The sequence below is a fragment of the Oncorhynchus masou genome, chromosome 31, assembly GCF_036934945.1.
Source record: "Oncorhynchus masou masou isolate Uvic2021 chromosome 31, UVic_Omas_1.1, whole genome shotgun sequence".
Taxonomy (NCBI): Eukaryota; Metazoa; Chordata; class Actinopteri; order Salmoniformes; family Salmonidae; genus Oncorhynchus; species Oncorhynchus masou.
Genome location: NC_088242.1, coordinates 66,445,700 through 66,465,932, shown reverse-complemented (window position 1 = coordinate 66,465,932; position 20,233 = coordinate 66,445,700). Strand labels below are relative to the sequence as shown.

The following is a 20,233-nucleotide window of genomic DNA, read 5'->3' as shown; positions in this document are numbered from 1 at the left end:
GCTGTGATGTTATTGTGATGGAGACGTGTACCTGTTGTGGAGCCCCAGGGACAACAGTGGCAGTCTGGGCAGCAGGAACCACCTGACAAACAGGACAGAGGGAGGAGGAGAGAGGATAGAAGGAGGGAGAGAGAAAGTCAGATGTAGTTTCTATTATACTGTACATACAGAAACAAGAGTTGGGTACTGTTACTGTAAGAATATATTAAATACATTGCGTGCCACGATAATGACACTCACCATGGTCTGCTGTGGCTGCTGCTGCGATTGGTCGGTTTGGACAGGGGGCGTGGCCTGTGGGTATGGGGCCTCTGGCTGAGGCTGCTGACAGGGCAGAGAGCTGTATGACACCACCGGCTGAACCAGGTGCGTCTCGGGAAGGATGGAGGAACTATCTGTTATTTGATTGGCTGAAAGAGGGAGGGTTAAAGAATAGGTTTATTAATTGATAGTAAAAACACTAGATTAAGACTAGGTCAATACTACAGAGCACTGAGCGCAGCCAGGCAGAACGTACAGACCTGTCTCAGTCTGCTGCGGGTACTGGTCCACCTCTGGCGCCTCTGACTCTGGCTGGGCTGGAACTTGGGATGATACTGGGACTGGGAGCTGCCCTGTAGACTGGGGTATGTAGGGAACTCCCTGGGGCCCCAGCTGTGCCGTCTGAGGGGGGATGTCGGGTGTCGTCTGCAGGTTGGGCTGTGGTGGCTGCTGGGTGGGCTGTGGCTGGGTGTAGGGGGCAGCCTGTTGGCCTGGCTGGGAGGCCTCTGTGCCGGGCTGCTGTAGTATTAGTTGTTCTTGTTGTCGTTGACCCTGCTCCTCCTCCAGCCTCCTCTTCTCCTGCTCCTCTCTCACCTTCAATATCATAACATCAAGTTCACCTCAGTTTAATTCATTTGATTGCAATATTATAAAACTTTACATTCAGGATTCAGAACTAAGATTCCATTGAGCTGGTACAGACCTGTTGCCTCTGCTCCCTCTTCCTGCTGATGAGGGAAACCCTGTCCTTTATGGCCTTAGCCATGGTCTTGTGGTCCCCTTCACACACGTAGCCAGACTCCACCTGAGACAGAGACACACACACACACACACACACACACACACACACACACAGAACAGAACAGAACAGGGGACCAGGGAAGTGTTAGGACTTGAAAGATTCCTAAATAATCAGTAAGAATAGACTCCCAAATGGCACCCTATTCGCTATTGGCCCTGTCAAAAGTAATGCACTATATAGATAATATGGTGCCGTTAGGGGTGCAGTCAATATCTCTCTGAAGTGGACATTGTGTCGTCACCCACCATCTCCTGGGCCACGTCCTCGGGGACGTCCTTGCTGAGGTCGAAGGAGAACTCGATGGCCTCGTTTTCCTTGTACTTCCCCTTCAGTTTCTTGACGTCCTCTATCCTCAGCCACAGCTTGATGGCCTCCATCTCCCCATCATCTTCCTCCGCCAGCTCCACACGCACCCCGGTCTCCTCCTGGAAGAAGGCATGGTTCAGCAGGTCCTTTATCGAGTACCTAGGAGAGACGGGAAGAGTAAAATCAACAGAGATATTTTTGACACAACAAAAGCCGTTTAAAGTCTTCTCATTTTGAGAAGGTCCTGGGTGCATGAGTAGGAATACTCTCCCTGCATCCGTGACTCTATAGCTGGACTTCGCAGAAATCACACTGGGTAAGAGTGTCTGCTAAATGAACAGAAGGTGAGTGTGAGCTGACCTCTCGTCCTTGTTCTGTCTGATGCATCCCTCGATGATCTCCTTCACCTCAGGGATGGCCACCTTGTCGAAGCTGGCCGGCTTCACCCCCTATAGGACACACACACACAACTTCCAGTCAACAACCCACACATGGTCAACGTAGAAAGATTATTCTTCCGTGATTCTAACTTCCTGGGCCTGGTTTCCCAATAGCGAAGGAACTTACGCTTACAAGTGTTTTATGATGCATCTTTCCATCAGAAGATGTAACATGGTTTTCCAAAACACCACACAGAGAAAAGTGCGTCGTTGAGGCCTGTGTTGATATGGAATGGATCGAAAGAAAGGCAGCACTGCTCTCGGATCAGCGTTCTCCCTTTCCAATCTAATCTTAACATTAGAATTATTCCACAATACTGATGACGGATCAGCTCCTAGAGCGATATTATTATCCAAGGCTACAAATATTGATGCGCCTTATTATAACGCTTAACTATAATAATGTACTAAATCATGATTTGGTACATCATTGCGCACATGTTACACATCATGAAATACATTGAGTCATATAGCTAAAAAGCACACAAATATCTAAATATAACTTAATTGAATTAACATGAAATTCTAATATCATTCAGATATATATAGGTCTATGTAGCCTATACTGTATTTATCTTTTGATACAGTTCTCGGTTGTCATTTGAAGTTTCTTTATATCATTCACTTGTTATGCAAAGAAATCAGCAACTTTGTATTTGTAGTCACTGTCACACTTGTTCTGAAGCTATTGGCGGTCACAGAAAGACAGATAAACATAGATTTGGTGTTTAGCGGAGATCTTCTGTGTATAAAATGACGCGAAAGTGCAAAACTGCATCTAACGACGTACTTAGCTGCTCTGAGGCAGTTGTTAAATAACAAACATTTTCAAGAGCAACTTTAGTAACAATGTTTTTGGGAAACCGTTTGGAGATTTAGCGATGCACCTACAAAAGGTTCTAACGATGAAAGCAGCCTTAAGATGCTTTTGAGGAACCGGGCCCTGGTCTACTCAGGGTTGTGTTCTGGAGGGCACAAGGTTGCAGATAGAAATGATGTGTACAAAGCTGAAATGATTCCATATTCTACATGCCAGAAGTATGTCTGTCTACATAATATATTTATATCTGAACGTTCTGTCGCGTTGCCCTGTCACCTCCTAGCAGCACTGTATTAGAACAGAGTATAACCCTTTACTGGGCAGCAGTGCATGCTTTGTGTTAAAACCCATGTAATTGAATGTGATGTACTTGAATGTCCTAAATGTTTTTGTGGGAAAACAACATTGTTGAGGGGGAATAGAGTCACCGGTTACAGTGCTCTCATCTCAGAACAAGGTTCAGTAGCTACAGTACCCTCTGAACCCTGGGCCTGTTTTGAGGGCCACTGATCTAAATTCTACATGTGCATTTAGGAGTTATGGTGACACTCCCACCCTTTGAAGATTAGTGGCTAGGGCTGTTACTGGGAGGGAGGGAGGGAGGGAGGGAGGGAGGGAGGGAGGGAGGGAGGGAGGGAGGGAGGGAGGGAGGGGGAGGGAGGGAGGGAGGGAGGGAGGGAGGGAGGGAGGGAGGGGAATGTAAATAAGGAAACTGACCATATTTCAAGAGGATTTACTTCTGGGTAACAGAGATTAGCTCTATAGAGACAGCAGGAGACTGCCTGGCTCTACAGAGGTATGGAGGGCTGGATAAGTGCTGTAATCACAGTCACATTAAGACAGCTCTGATAGACAGTCATAAGTTTGCACAATTCTGTGATAAGTATGTTGTGTATACTGATTCCTGGAATGCAAGTAACTTATCAAGGGTGTTTAACTGAGGTAAAAAGGGTTGGGAAATTAACACCAACCCTGCCAAATGCAGGTAGATTTTGTAATTGTTGGGTAAGAATGTCTATTTCACCAGCCACTTTGGCAGGTGATCACACATATATTTGGAATATATACATTTTTTTATCCATATGTTGAAGTTGGTTGAATTGACTAGAAAAGGCTACTAAGTGTGACTTTTTCCTCGAGTTTCTTGGCCAGTTATATCACTTTGTTCACATGCTAGGTAGATTTTTTTATGTTAGTTACAGCGAACTCAAATTGTCTGCTGAAATGTTGTTGTTTTTTCCTCATTAGAGACAAGTGCATATCCAAGTTACCACGGTAACAGCCAGTCCCTTAAAGGGGCAGCTGAGCGTTTGTCTCACCTATTGATTGTGCTTGATTCAGCAGGGATCTCTCTCTCCTAAAAGCTTTTATTAATCAACTTTTAGTCATTTCTTATCATTAAAAACTCTAAAATAGTTTAGATTCTACATTTCTACTTAAGCCATATCACTCAGCCTTTTGTAGCAGGTAAGCACTTTGTTGATTTGTGATGTTCAGCTGTAGAACTGTTTACTATCTAAACTTCATCTTTGAACCAATGTATATTAAAAAACACAGGTCACAAACATTATGAAATTAAGCAATATACCCCATTAGTTCTTACTATACTGAAAAAAAATAAACTCAAAGTGTTGATCCCATGTTTCATGAGCTGAAATAATATTTCACAGAAGTTATCCATTTGCACAAAAACCTTATTTCTCTCAAATGTGCACAAATCTGTTAACATCCCTGTCAGTTAGCATTTTATCCTTGGTCAAGATAATACAGCCATCTGACAGGTGTGGCATATCAAGAAGCTGATTAATGGAATCCTGACCTGTTCACCGGACGTGCTACCTGTCCCAGACTTGCTGTTTTCAACTCTCTAGAGACAGCAGGAGTGGTAGAGATACTCTGAATGATCGACTATGAAAAGCCAACTGACATTTACTCCTGAGGTGCTGACTTGCTGCACCCTCGACAACTACTGTGATTATTATTATTTGACCATGCTGGTCATTTATGAACATTTGAACATCTTGGCCATGTTCTGTTATAATCTCCACCCGGCACAGCCAGAAGAGGACTGGCCACCCATCATAGCCTGGTTCCTCTCTAGGTTTCGGCCTTTCTCTGCAGTTTTACCTAGCCACCGTGCTTCTACACCTGCATTGCTTGCTGTTTGTGGTTTTAGGCTGGGTTTCTGTACAGCACTTTGAGATATCAGCTGATGTGTACGAAGGGCTATATAAATAAATTTGATTAAAACTCCATGATCATTACATAAATTAACCTTGTGCTGGGGACAATAAAAGGACCCTTTAAAATGTGCAGTTTTGTCATATCACAATGCCACAGATGTCTCAAGTTGGGGAAGCGTGAAATTGGCGTGCTGACTGCAGGAATGTCCACCAGAGCTGTTACCAGAGAATTTAATGTTCATTTCTCCACCATATGCTGCCTCCAACATCGTTTTAGAGAATTTGGCAGTACGTCCAACCGACCTCACAAATCGCAGACCACATGTAACCATGCCAGCCCAGGAGCTCTACATCTGGCTTCTTCACCTGCGGGATCGTCTGGGGCTGAGAAGTATTTCTGTCTGCAATAAAACCCTTTTGTGGGGGAGAAATTCATTCCGATTTGCTGGGCTTGGCTCCCCAGTGGGTAGGCCTGTGTGCCCTCCCAGGACCACCCATGGCTGCACCCCAGCCCAGTCATGTAAAATTCATAGATTAGGGCCTAATGCATTTATTTCAATTGACTGATTTCTTTATATGAACTGTAAATCAGTAAAATCTTTGAAATTGTTGCATTTATATTTTTGTTCAGTATAGTAATACATTTCTTGTTTTAGAAAAACAGAAAGCATGCTCATCCGTTTATATTTTTGTTGTAATTATGGCAAAAATAATATTGTCTGGTAAAAAAATATGATTATTATTATTTATTTTTTTATCTACCTGCGACAGTAGCTGGTGGACCAAAAGGTGAATTTCCCACCGTGGTCGTGCAGCGCTCACGGAAGAGAGAAGGTGTACCTACTACCTCCCAGTATAGTTGATGAACAACTGTGATCATTGAGCGTGGCAGCAGAGATTACATTACTAGAATAGCAATGCTGATTGGTGATAAAATAGGCTCACCTTCCATATCCATTTCTAACCATAAATCATGGAGTATCTATGTTGAGGTGTGTGTGTTATTGCTCCTCCCTTGGATCCAAGCCAAAGACCATTTCCAGTATCAGCCAGAGGGAAATAACAGGACAGTGCAGGACAATAGGGAGAAGGGGGTGGCAGAGTGGCAGGACAACAGGGAGAGGGGGGTGGCAGAGTGGGAGGACAACAGGGAGAGGGGGTGGCAGAGTGGGAGGACAACAGGGAGAGGATGGTGGCAGAGTGGCAGGACAACAGGGAGAGGATGGTGGCAGAGTGGGAGGACAACAGGGAGAGGGGGTGGCAGAGTGGGAGGACAACAGGGAGAGGGGGGTGGCAGAGTGGGAGGACAACAGGGAGAGGATGGTGGCAGAGTGGGAGGACAACAGGGAGAGGGGGTGGCAGAGTGGGAGGACAACAGTGAGAGGATGGTGGCAGAGTGGGAGGACAACAGTGAGAGGATGGTGGCAGAGTGGGAGGACAACAGTGAGAGGATGGTGGCAGCGTGGGAGGACAACAGGGAGAGGATGGTGGCAGAGTGGGAGGACAACAGGGAGAGGATGTGGCAGAGTGGGAGGACAACAGGGAGAGGATGGTGGCAGAGTGGGAGGACAACAGGGAGAGGGGGATGGCAGAGTGGGAGGACAACAGGGAGAGGGGGTGGCAGAGTGGGAGGACAACAGGGAGAGGGGGGGTGGCAGAGTGGGAGGACAACAGGGAGAGGGGGGTGGCAGAGTGGGAGGACAACAGGGAGAGGGGGGTGGCAGAGTGGGAGGACAACAGGGAGAGGGGGGGTGGCAGAGTGGGAGGACAACAGGGAGAGGGGGGGTGGCAGAGTGGGAGGACAACAGGGAGAGGGGGGTGGCAGAGTGGGAGGACAACAGGGAGAGGATGGTGGCAGAGTGGGAGGACAACAGGGAGAGGATGGAGGAAAGAGTGGGAGGACAACAGGGAGAGGATGGTGGCAGAGTGGGAGGACAACAGGGAGAGGATGGTGGCAGAGTGGGAGGACAACAGTGAGAGGATGGTGGCAGAGTGGGAGGACAGCAGTGAGAGGATGGTGGCAGAGTGGGAGGACAACAGTGAGAGGATGGTGGCAGAGTGGGAGGACAACAGTGAGAGGATGGTGGCAGAGTGGGAGGACAACAGTGAGAGGATGGTGGCAGAGTGGGAGGACAACAGTGAGAGGATGGTGGCAGAGTGGGAGGACAACAGGGAGAGGATGGAGGAAAGAGTGGGAGGACAACAGGGAGAGGATGGTGGCAGAGTGGGAGGACAACAGAGAGAGGATGGAGGAAAGAGTGGGAGGACAACAGGGAGAGGATGGTGGCAGAGTGGGAGGACAACAGGGAGAGGATGGTGGCAGAGTGGGAGGACAACAGTGAGAGGATGGTGGCAGCGTGGGAGGACAGCAGTGAGAGGATGGTGGCAGAGTGGGAGGACAACAGTGAGAGGATGGTGGCAGAGTGGGAGGACAACAGGGAGAGGATGGTGGTAGAGTGGGAGGACAACAGGGAGAGGATGGTGGCAGAGTGGGAGGACAACAGGGAGAGGATGGTGGCAGAGTGGGAGGACAACAGGGAGAGGATGGTGGCAGAGTGGGAGGACAACAGGGAGAGGATGGTGGCAGAGTGGGAGGACAACAGGGAGAGGATGGTGGCAGAGTGGGAGGACAACAGGGAGAGGATGGTGTCAGAGTGGGAGGACAACAGGGAGAGGATGGTGGCAGAGTGGGAGGACAACAAGGAGAGGATGGTGTCAGAGTGGGAGGACAACAGTGAGAGGATGGTGGCAGAGTGGGAGGACAACAGGGAGAGGGGGATGGCAGAGTGGGAGGACAACAGGGAGAGGGGGGGTGGCAGAGTGGGAGGACAACAGGGAGAGGGGGGTGGCAGAGTGGGAGTACAACAGGGAGAGGGTGTCTGGCAGAGTGGGAGGACAACAGGGAGAGGGGGTCTGGCAGAGTGGGAGGACAACAGGGAGAGGGGGATGGCAGAGTGGGAGGACAACAGGGAGAGGGGGGGTGGCAGAGTGGGAGGACAACAGGGAGAGGGGGGTGGCAGAGTGGGAGTACAACAGGGAGAGGGTGTCTGGCAGAGTGGGAGGACAACAGGGAGAGGGGGTCTGGCAGAGTGGGAGGACAACAGGGAGAGGGGGTCTGGCAGAGTGGGAGGACAACAGGGAGAGGGGGTTGGCAGAGTGGGAGGACAACAGGGAGTGGGGTGGCAGAGTGGGAGGACAACAGGGAGGGGGGGTTGGCAGAGTGGGACAACAACAGGGAGGGGGGGTTGGTAGAGTGGGAAAACAACAGGGTTCAACGAATGAGGGTTGAGGCGGGGGAGACTTACGCTGGTGACTCTGCGGTAGATCTGTGCAGCGTTCTGGCACTCGGAGTATGGGTACTCTGAGGTGGCCATCTCCAGCATGCACATCCCAAAGGCATACACATCCACTGACTCGTCGTACTTCTCCTCATACATCTCAGGCGCCATGAACTCAGGGGTACCTTAAATCAAATACAACCATTCAGAACTCTGTGTCTCTCTCCCTCTCGGAGTGTCACACCCAAAACGCCCCACTTCTCCTTTAACCGAAGAGGAAGAAGAAGAAGAGTGACCCGTCGCAGCCGGGTGAGCAGAGCCTGCGAGAGGAGAGAAAGAGAGAGAGAGGGGGGAGGAGGAGAGCAACAAAAAAAAGGGGGAAGCTGGGCTCAGTTAGACTGTAGTGAAAGAGGCACACGTCTCTCAGTGTAAGACCTTGTTATCTAGGGGGGGGGGGGGGGGGGTATACACCAAGTATAGGGGTCTAAAGAAGATGGCTGGTGTACAGAACACACTGTGGGAAAATTGGTGTTAGACACATGTCAGTTCAACTACTGACAGACTGTAGAATTACCCGGTTTACCAGTCAGAACCCGGTTAGTGAGTTGAGTGATCAGGGGTTTCAATATGGCAGAGAAGGGGCATGAATTGTAAGACTAGCTATGGAAATAACTTGTGTCAAGACCTTACCTTTCACAAACAAACACTCAAACATAACCCGTTTCATACAAACTTACCTTTAAGTAGGCTGACTTACCTGTCCTCATTGACCTGGGGAGTAAGGTGTTACGGTGAGGGCCGAGAGAAGCAGATCCCATAGCTAGTTAATGAAACAGTGTGTGGCTGGACACCAGCCGTATTCAAATAGCAGATACTCTGCTTTCAATCTTCTGAGGGTCTTACACAGAAAAACTCAAGATGGATATTTAAAATGAATAGGTTTTTGCAAGATGTGTGTCACAGTGCACTCGCACACTTACCAGGCCCATAACAATAGTCACTTACCAGCAGTACCCTACTTATTCCTTTACTGCAGCATGGAGCACATCTGAGGCTACAGCCTACAGTACAAAACATACCCGAGAATGAAAAAAAAAAAATGAAAAAAAAAAGTCTGATAAAGGAGAAGTGGGGGGGGGGGGGCTTTCCAGACAGAAAAAGAAGCAGACATTCTCTCTGCTCCTAAAATGGTTTAAAAGACAGAGAAACACTGACAAAAACCTGTGGGAGCAAACCCTTAAAAAAAAGAGAGACAAACGGGAAATGTTATTGGCATCATTGGCAAACAGACCACATATTTCCAAACCACAGAGCAAAGACCAGTCTGAGACAGAACATAGAACCAGTGGCCATACCTGTTGCCCTGGTCTGGCTAGCCTGACGGTTAAGGCATGACAGGTGGATTGAGATTCATATTTCACCGAGAGATTGGAGGCGCTACTTACTCTTAGTAGGAGCCTGACACAGCAAACTTTCACTTTATGGAGGAAAAAGACTCTCTCATTGATTCTGTCACTGAGTAACCAGCCCTGGCGGACTCACTGACATGACAGTGTGTGTAAAGAAAGGGTTTCTGGGTCTCCCCATGACCTGGCCTCCGCTTGTGCTGTGGTTTGATTAGAGAGCTGAAACACTGTGGTCTGTTTTCCAACCACATTGTCATTAAAAAAAGATGATCAGAAACAAAAACCAAACCCCCCCCCAATCAAACCCTTCATACTCAAGGTCAACCCCAGTATCAGAACCTTACACAAGACATCCCTTTGGAGTGTAGCGAGGAGGAAAGCAGGGCACAGTAAAAGGAAGTGGGTGATATTGGGGTCTTACCTATGACACTCTTGGCGAAAGATGACCTCTTGAGTGTGGCCAATCCCAGGTCTCCTATCTTGACGGAGCCTGTGGGGCCGGTGATGAAGATGTTGTCACACTTCAGGTCCCTGTGAATGATGGGAGGGGCTCGGGTGTGGAGAAAGTGAAGGCCCTTCAGGATTTGCCTACACCAGCTCCTCAGAACCTTAATCTTCATCACCTTGAAACGCTTCAGATACCTACAGAACAGGACAGATAAAGGGTTAAAGATGGACGTCACACATCCATCCTCATTACAATTCACTGACTCAGGAACCTAGTGCCGACAGTTTCATTATGACCATCGTTGAGAAAGAACACACAGAAGAGAGCAACACCATTTGCATGACGTCCACCACTGGACTGGTGTTGACGCATGTGTGTAAGAGTGATACTCACGTTTTCAGTGTTCCGGAGGTCATGAGTTCTGTGACCAGCACAATGCACTTCCTGCCTTTAACGGGGGCCTCCCAGGATTCATAGAAGCGGACAATGTTGGGGTGCTGCAGCCCCTTCAGCATGCCAGCCTCCTCCTTGAACCGCTGGCGCTCCGACTTGGACAGCTTGCGGTCCTATGGGGGGGGAGGTCATAGGAACATCAGTGTTAGACAGTCAGGAGAGAGAGAATAAACACAGGTCTATGAGAGTAGATTTAGCTTACAGACAATATGGCATATACTCTTTTCATTCAGCAAAGGTCAAACAACAATGCGAACAGTAGCCTTTTACTAGTATGATGTCAAAGTGAAAGTGGCTCCACGTCGTGGCACAAACATTCATGTTGATGCTTTTTTAAGTGTGGGGATTTGCAATATGAGTGTTGAGCTCACTAAACTTTTGTAAAGAGGGCAAATCCTCAAACATTTCTGTAAGCTTGCTTTCAGTTAGCGAATGCTTGGGACAAAATACATCATCACTTGTTTATTTCAAAGCAGTATAGTGACTGAGTCGGACAAAAGTGCTTGACAGTTCAGAAAAAACAAGTACGAATAGACCGACGTGTATTCATCAAATTACAGTACCGGTCAAAAGTATGGACACACCTTGTCCTTCAAGGGTTTTTATTTATTTTTACTATTTTCTACATTGTAGAATAACAGTGAAGTCATAAAAACTATGAAATAACGTAGTAACCAAAGAAGTGTTAAACAAATAAAAACATATGAGATTTTTTAAAGTAGCCACCCTTTGACTTGATGACAGCTTTGCACACTCTTGGCATTCTCTCAACTAGCTTCATGAGGTAGTCACCTGGAATACATTTCAATGCTCCCGAGTGGGCAGCGGTCTTAGGCACTGTATCTCAGTGCTTGAGGCGTCACTACAGACAACCTGGTTTGATTCCAGGCTGTATCACAACCAGCCATGATTGGGTGGCGCACAATTGAACCAGCGTCGTCCAGGTTTAGTCGGTGTAGGCCGTTATTGTAAATAAGAATTTGTTCTTAACTGACTTGCCTAGTTAAATGTTGAATAAAAAAAATAATTAATTAACAGGTGTGCCTTGTTAAAAAGTGAATTTGTGGAATTTATTTCCTTCTTAATGCGTTAGAGTCAATCAGCCAATTGTGTTGTGACAAGGTAGGGCTGGTATACAGAAGATGGTCTTTTACCAAATAAGGCTAAGTCTATATTACGGCAAGAACAGCTGAAATAAGCAAAAAACGACAGACCATCATTACTTTAAGACATGAAGGTCCGTCATTCTGTAAAATTGAAACAACTTTGAAAGTTTCTTCAAGTGTAGTTGCAAAAACCATCAAGCGCTATGATGAAACTGGCTCTCATGAGGACCGCCACAGGAAAGGAAGACCCAGAGTTACCTCTGCAGCAGAGGATAAGTTCATTAGAGTTACCAACCTCAGAAATTGCAGCCCAAAAAATGGTAAGAGTTCAAGAAACAGACACATCTCAACATCAACTGTTGAGGAGACTGCGTGAATCATGGTTAAATTGCTGCAAAGAAACCACTACTGAAGGACACCAATAAGAAGAGAAGAAAGACACGCAAAAGGACATTAGACCAGTGGAAATCTATCCTTTGGTCTGATGAGTCAAATTTTGAGATTTGTTGTTCCAGCCGCTGTGTCTTTGTGAGACGCAGAGTAGGTGAACGGATGATCTCCACGTGTGGATCCCCACCGTGAAGCATGGAGGAGGAGGGGTTTTGGTGCTTTGCTGGCGACACTGTCTGTGATATATTTAGCATTGAAGGCACACTTAACCAGCATGGCTACCTCAGCATTCTGCAGCGATATGCCATTTCATCTGGTTTGCGCTTAGTGGGACAATCATTTATTTTTCCACAGAACAATGATCCAACACACCTCCACGCTGTGTAAGGGCTATTTGACCAAGAAGGAAGAGTGGTGGAGTGATGCATCAGATGACCTGACATTCACAATCACCCAACCTCAACTCAATTGAGATGGTTTGGGATGAGTTGGACTGCAGAGTGAAGGAAAATCAGCTAAAAAGTGCTCAGCATATGTGGGATGGTTGAAAAATAATTTCAGGTGAAGGTGGTTAAGATAGTGACAAAAGTGTGCAAAGCTGTCATTAAGGCAAAAGGTGGCTACTTTGAAGAATCTAAATTATATTTGGATTTGTTTAACTTCTCTAGGGTAGGGGGCAGCATTTGGAATTTTGGATGAAAAGCGTACCCATATTAAACTGCCTTCTACTCAGGCCCAGAAGTTAGGATATGCTAACAAGTATAATTGGTAGATTATAATTAATAATATAATTGGTAGATTTGGATAGAAAACACCCCAAAACTGTTCAAATAGTGTCTGAGTATAACAGAACTGATTTGGCAGATGAAAACCTGAGAAGAATCCATTCAGGACGTAGATTTTCTTTGTTTGTTTGTAGTTTTCTATTTAATGCCATTACAGTATCCATTGACTTAGGACTCAAATTGCAGTTCCTATGCCTTCCACTAGATGTCAACAGTCTTTAGAAATTGTGTCAGGCTTGTATTCTGAAAAATGAGGGATGAGTGGACCCTGCCGTGTCACAGAGCTTTTTCATGCGCGAGACCAATAGAGTGCCTTTCTTGTTTACCTTTTATATTGACGTTATTGTTCGGTTGAAATAGTACCGATTATTTAGGCTAAAAACAACCTGAGGTATGAATATAAACATTGTTTGACATGTTTCTATGAACTTTACAGATACAATTTGGATTTTTGGATATAAAGAGACTTTATCGAACAAAAGGAACATTTATTGAATAAATTAATGTCTTCTGAGTGCAACAATATGAAGATCATCAAAGGTAAGTGATTAGTTCTCTCTATTTCTGACTTGTGCAACTCTTCTACTTGGCTGGTTACGGTTTGTAATGATTTGTCGAATGGGAGATGACACTGTGGTTGGATTCACAAGAAGTTCATCTTTAAACCTATGTAAAATAATTGTATATTTTTTGAATTTTTACAATGCGTATTTCTGTATTTGAATTTGGCGCTCTGCAATCTCACACTAGCGTCCCACATACCCTAGAGAAGTTAACACTTTTTCAGTTACTACATGATTCCATGTGTTATTTCTTAGTTCACTATTATGCTACAATGTAGAAAATAGTCAAAATAAAGAATAACCCTTGAATGAGTAGGTGTGTCCAAACTTTTGACTGGTACTGTACATTAACTTCTCTGGGATATGTCAGACTCTAGCGTCCCACCTCGCCAACAGCCAAAACAACAGAAATCCCATAATTCAAATTCTTCTAACATAGTGTCCGATTTCAAATAGGCTTTACGGCGAAAGCACACCAAACGATTATGTTAGGTCAGCACCCAGTCACAGAAAACCATACAGCCATTTTCCAGCCAATGAGAGGGCTCACAAAAGTCAGAAATAGCGATTAAATGAATCACTGACCTTTGATGATCTTCATCAGATGGCACTCACAGGACTTTGTTACACCATGTGTTTTGTTCGATAAAGTTAATCTTTATGTCCAAAAACCTAAATTGAAATTGGTGTGTTATGTTCAGAAATGCATCATTACATTTACATTTAAGTCATTTGGCAGACGCTCTTATCCAGAGCGACTTACAAATTGGTGAATTCACCTAATGACATCCAGTGGAACAGCCACTTTACAATAGTGCATCTAAATCATTTAAGGGGGGGGTGAGAAGGATAACTTTATCCTATCCTAGGTATTCCTTAAAGAGGTGGGGTTTCAGGTGTCTCCGGAAGGTGGTGATTGACTCCGCTGTCCTGGCGTCATGAGGGAGTTTGTTCCACCATTGGGGGGCCAGAGCAGCGAACAGTTTTGACTGGGCTGAGCGGGAACTGTACTTCCTCAGTGGTAGGGAGGCGAGCAGGCCAGAGGTGGATGAACGCAGTGCCCTTGTTTGGGTGTAGGGCCTAATCAGAGCCTGGAGGTACTGCGGTGCCGTTCCCCTCACAGCTCCGTAGGCAAGCACCATGGTCTTGTAGCGGATGCGAGCTTCAACTGGAAGCCAGTGGAGAGAGCGGAGGAGCGGGGTGACGTGAGAGAACTTGGGAAGGTTGAACACCAGACGGGCTGCGGCGTTCTGGATGAGTTGTAGGGGTTTAATGGCACAGGCAGGGAGCCCAGCCAACAGCGAGTTGCAGTAATCCAGACGGGAGATGACAAGTGCCTGGATTAGGACCTGCGCCGCTTCCTGTGTGAGGCAGGGTCGTACTCTGCGGATGTTGTAGAGCATGAACCTACAGGAACGGGCCACCGCCTTGATGTTAGTTGAGAACGACAGGGTGTTGTCCAGGATCACGCCAAGGTTCTTAGCGCTCTGGGAGGAGGACACAATGGAGTTGTCAACCGTGATGGCGAGATCATGGAACGGGCAGTCCTTCCCCGGGAGGAAGAGCAGCTTCGTCTTGCCAAGGTTCAGCTTGAGGTGGTGATCCATCATCCACACTGATATGCATCGTCTCAAACAAACATCCGGTGAAAGTGCAGAGAGCCACATCAAATTACAGAAATACTCATTGATAGTGTTATGCATGGAATTATAGATAAACTTCTCCTTAATGCAACCGCTGTGTCAGATTTCAAAAAGGCTTTGTGGCAAAAGCACACCTTGAGATTGTTAGGTCAGCATCTAGCCACAGAAAAACATACAGCCATTTTCAAAAGAAGGAAAGATGTCACAAAAGTCAGAAATAGCATTATAAATATTCACTTACCTTTGATGATCTTCATCGGAATGCACTCCCAGGAATCCCAGTTCCACAATAAATGTTTGTTTTGTTCGATAAAGTCTATAATTTATGTCCAAATACCTCCTTTTTGTTCGCGCGCTTAGCCCAGTAATCCAAATGCATAATGCGCGATCACTTGTTCAGACGAAATGTCAACAATTCTATTACAGTTCGTAGAAACTAGAGGTCGACCGATTAAATCGGAATGGCCAATTTCAAGTTTTCATAACAATCGGGAAATCGGTATTTTTGGGCGGCGATTTGCCGATTTAATTATTATTAATATTTTATACCTTTATTTAACTAGGCAAGTCAGTTAAGAACACATTCTTATTTTCAATGACGGCCTAGGAATGGTTGGTTAACTGCCTCGTTCAGAGGCAGAAAGACAGTTCACCTTGTCAGCTCGGGGGATCCAATCTTGCAACCTTACAGTTAACTAGTCCAATGCAATAACAACCTGCTTCTCTCTCGTTGCACTCCACAAGGAGACTGCCTGTTACGCAAATGAAGTAAGCCAAGGTAAGTTGCAAGCTAGCATTAAACTTCTCTTATAAAAAACAATCAATCATAATCACTAGTTAACTACACCTGGTTGATGATATTACTATATATTATCTAGCATGTCCTGTGTTGCATATAATCTGACTGAGCATGCAAGCATACAAGTATCTAAGTATCTGACTGAGCGGTGGTAGGTAGAAGCAGGTGCGTAAACATTCATTCAAACAGCACTTTCGAGCGTTTTGCCAGCAGCTCTTCGTTGTGCGTCAAGCATTGCGCTGTTTATGACTTCAAACCTATCAACTCCCGAGATGAGGCTGGTGTGACCGAAGTGAAATGGCTGGCTCGTTTAGGCGCACTAATAGCGTTTCAAACTTCACTCGCTCAGCCTTGGGGTGGTTGTTTCCCATGCTCTGCATGGGTAACGCTGCTTCGATGTGGTGGCTGTTGACGTTGTGTTGCTTGTTCGAGCCCAGGGAGGAGCGAGGAGAGGGACGGAAGCTATACTGTTACACTGGAAATACTAAAGTGCCTATAAGAATATCCAATAGTCCTATAATAACTACAACCTAAAACTTTTTACGTTCTTCTCCAACACTTTGTTTTTGCATTATTTAAACCAAATTGAACATGTTTCATTATTTATTTGAGGCTAAATTTATTTTATTGATGTATTAAATTAAGTTAAAATAAGTGTTAATTCAGTATTGTTGTATTTGTAATAATGACAATTACATTTTTGTAAATTATTTTTATTTTTATTAATATATATAAAAATATTTAAAAAACTTTAAAAATCGTCCGATTAATCGGTATCGGCTTTTTTGGTCCTCCTATAAATCGGTATCGGTGTTGAAAAATCATAATCGGCCGACCTCTAGTAGAAACATGTCAAACAACGTATAGAATCAATCTTTAGGAAGTTATCATCGTAAATCTTCAATAATGTTTCAACCGGACAATTCCTTTGTATTTAGAAATGAAAAGGACCGCAGCTACCTCTCACGGCCACGCGCATGATATAGCTCATGGCATTCTGCCAGACACCTGACTCAAACAGCTCTCATTCTCTCCCCCTTCACAGTAGAAGCCTGAAACACGGTTCTAAAGACTGTTGACATCTAGTGGAAGCCGTATGAAGTGCAATATGACCCCATAGACACTGTATATTCGATGGGCAATGACTTAAACTACAAACCACAGATTTCCCACTTTCTGGTTGGATTCTTTCTCAGGTTTTTGCCCGCCATATGAGTTCTGTTATACTCACAGACATCATTCAAACAGTTTTAGAAAATTCAGAGTGTTTTATATCCAAAACTACTACTAATAATATGCATATCTTAGCTTCTGGGCCTAAGTAGCAGGCAGTTTACTCTGGGCACCTTATTCACCCAAGCTACTCAATACACCCCGCCAGCCATAAGAAGTTAAAGACATGCTCAGTTCGTCAAATTTCTGCCCTGCTTGAGCTGCCCCGGTCAAGTGTATGTGCTGTTAATGTGAAGTGGAAACGTCTAGGAGCAATACCGGCTCAGACGCGACATGGTAGACCACACAAGTTCACAGAACGGGACCACCGAGGGCTGAAGTGTGTAAAAATAGTTTATCCTCAGTTGCAACGCTCGGTTCCAAACTACCTCTGGAAGCAACGTCAGCACAAGAACTGTTCGCCAGGAACTACATGAAATGGGTTTCCATGGCCGATTAGCCACACAAAAGCCAAAGATCACGATACGCAATGCCAAGCGTGGGCTGGAGTGGTGTAAAGCCTGTCGCCATTGGACTCTGGAGCAGTGGAAAATATGTTCTCTGGAGTGATAAATCATGCTCCACCATCTGGCAGTCCGACGGACGAATCTGGGTTTGGCGGATGCCAGAAGAATGCAACCTGCCCAAATGCCTAGCGCCCACTGTAAAGTTTGGTGGATGTAATGTCTGGGGTTGTTTTTCATGGTTCGAGCTAGGCCCCTTAGTCCATTGAAGGGAAATCTTAACGCTACAGCATACAATTACATTCTAGACAATTCTCTGCTTCCAACTTTGTGGCAACAGTTTGGGCAAGGCCCTTTCCTGTTTCAGCATTGCAATGCCCCCGTGCACAAAGCAAGGTCCATACAGAAATGGTTTGTCGAGATCGATGTGGAAGAACTTGACTGGCCTGCACAGAGCCCTGTCCTCAACCCATCGATCACGTTTGGGATGATATGAAACGCCGACTGTGAGACAGGCCTAATCGCCCAACATCAGTGCCCGACCTCACAAATGCTCATGGCTGAATGGAAGCATGCTCCAACATCTAGTGGAAAGCCTTCCCAGAAGAGTGGAGGCTGTTATAGCAGCAAAGTGGGGCCCAACTCCATATTAATGTTCATGATTTTGGAATGAGATGTTCAACGAGCAGGTGTCCACATACTTTTGGTCATGTAGAGTAGCTGCACATATGGGATGTAGCATGCCATTTTCGGAGATCACTTGGCTGGTTAGTGCTACTTTAAGAACTACTGGCTAAAAAGTATACAAAAGTACTGGGAGAGTCACTTTAAACTTTAATATAATTTGATGTAAATATATAGGCAGAGGTAAAACTGAAATAACTTTCACACTATCAAACAATTGTATGCGCACACACACCCCCACGGACGTAGGACCTTGCGCCTGTTCTCTCTGGCATGGGGCAGTGACATGAGGAATGTGTGCAGCTTTGGCATACTTTCCCACCAAACTGAAAACAAAAAGGGCCAAAGCGTGACCGAGCGAGAGACGAAAGTGGAAACGTGAAAAATCTCATTCTTCCTGTCTACTAACCAAATCCCCTCAGTCTACCATCGCAAATCATACATAACAATTATAACATTTCTCATCGGTAGGGACGGGAGTTTTTCTTGGTCAGGTCACGTGTTTAAAAAAAAAACTACTGGCTCTACTCAGACAACAGCCAAAGCTAGCCTACCACAAAAAATAACAATGCACTCTTATCCAAACACACAGAGCTCTGTCCGGTAACATTCAACAGGTGGCCAGCATAAAGCCCTGACAGAATATCAAGTACAAGTCAAATCAGATACCTTCATGCATTTGTAGACTAACTCTTTGGAACACTTTATGATCGCCAACGCCTTCATTCTTGGACCAGTAAAAGTCAACAATAATCAAAACCTTTTCTTAAGAGGGCCAGCAAATAAATTCTAACTAAAAAGTCTAATTTCACTTCGACAATAGGCCTATTTAAATACTAAAACAGGGGTAAAAGGCAACAGAGCTTGTGCACAGGCCTGAGGCCTTTATGCCTCAAAATCAGTGTTGCCAGATACACTGCTAGGCCTACATCTGCTCTCTGATCTGCTAAAAGTGCCAACCCAGACCAGAGACCAGACCACAATATGAAACAACATCAGTGCAAGATCTGGCAAGTGGCCAGGTTGTCCAGGAAACGCTCACTATTGTGTGTGTGAGTGTGAGAGAGAAAGAGAGAGAGACAGGGAGCTTTCCACTGTCAGACTGACATCTGACTGCAGTTAGAAAGGAACTGAGCTGTTCTGGCTCTGGGGCTTTGGTCTGACTGTTAAGTGTTGGGTGTCTTTGGGGGTGTGGTTACTAGGGAGGGGGTTTGGAGGACAGGGAGGTGGAAGGATGAGGATTCTTTGGTCAAAGGCAGGTGACCCTGAGCCTGGAAAAGGGCTGAGGTTGAGTCAGGGGTGAGGGGGTGCTTGCTTTGCTCTCTAACTAACTGACCTAGTTTCAGTTCATCTGTTGTGCCCATGGCATGGGCCAGCAGTTCCCCTTCCCTTTTCTCTTCCCGTTCTGTAGTGCATATGGAAACATTTGCGATTCGATACCATGGTTGTGCGCAATTCTGAATTTTGGAATCAACTCCTATTCAACTCATGAGTTAAAATTCGAATTGAATTGGCCAGGATGTAAACGTCCACATGACAAAGACCCTAAGCACACAGCCAAGACAACGCAGGAGGAGCTTTGGGACAAATCTGAATGTCCTTGAGTGGCCCAGCCAGAGCCTGGACTTGAAACGTATCTCTGGAGAGACCTGAAAATAGCTGTGCAGCAACACTCCCCATCCAACCTGACAGAGCTTGAGAGGATCTGCAGAGAAGAATGGGAGAAACTCCCCAAATACAGGCGTGCCAAGCTTGTAGTGTCAGACCCAAGAAGACAAGGCTGTAATCGCTGCTAAAGGTGCTTCAACAAAGTACTGAGTAAAGGGTCTGAATTTTTCCTGAATGCACTGTATATATCCTTAGATATTGACAGTTTTAAAAATAACAACAATGTTAACGATAACCGTACATTTTTAAAGAATCGGTTGATTAAATAAATTAAACCATTCAAATATTTAAAACATTAAAAGTAATTTCCTAAATTAAGATGTATACCAATCTTATTTATATAAATAGCCTTTGTTCTCTATTCCATACTTTTGGCCTGGTGTGAACATTTAAACAGCAGCTGTAAATGTTGTTCTGCCCCCGAGCAAGGCAGTTTACCCACTGTTCCCCAGGCGCCGAAGACGTGGATGTCGATTAAGGCAGCCCCCTCACATCTCTCTGATTCAGAGGGGTTGGGTTAAA

General features: G+C 45.5%; 1 protein-coding gene across 1 annotated transcript in view; it reads right to left on the bottom strand.

The window, feature by feature from the left end:
• The window catches only part of LOC135524287 (serine/threonine-protein kinase WNK1-like), a 49,192-nt gene that overhangs the window by 12,918 nt on the left and 16,041 nt on the right, over window positions 1-20,233 (bottom strand). Inside the window, 9 exon segments of the mRNA XM_064951703.1 lie at window positions 32-82; window positions 241-410; window positions 522-855; window positions 965-1,066; window positions 1,309-1,528; window positions 1,730-1,818; window positions 8,118-8,275; window positions 9,918-10,138; window positions 10,338-10,510. Of these exon segments, the coding sequence (XP_064807775.1) occupies window positions 32-82; window positions 241-410; window positions 522-855; window positions 965-1,066; window positions 1,309-1,528; window positions 1,730-1,818; window positions 8,118-8,275; window positions 9,918-10,138; window positions 10,338-10,510 (1,518 nt within the window).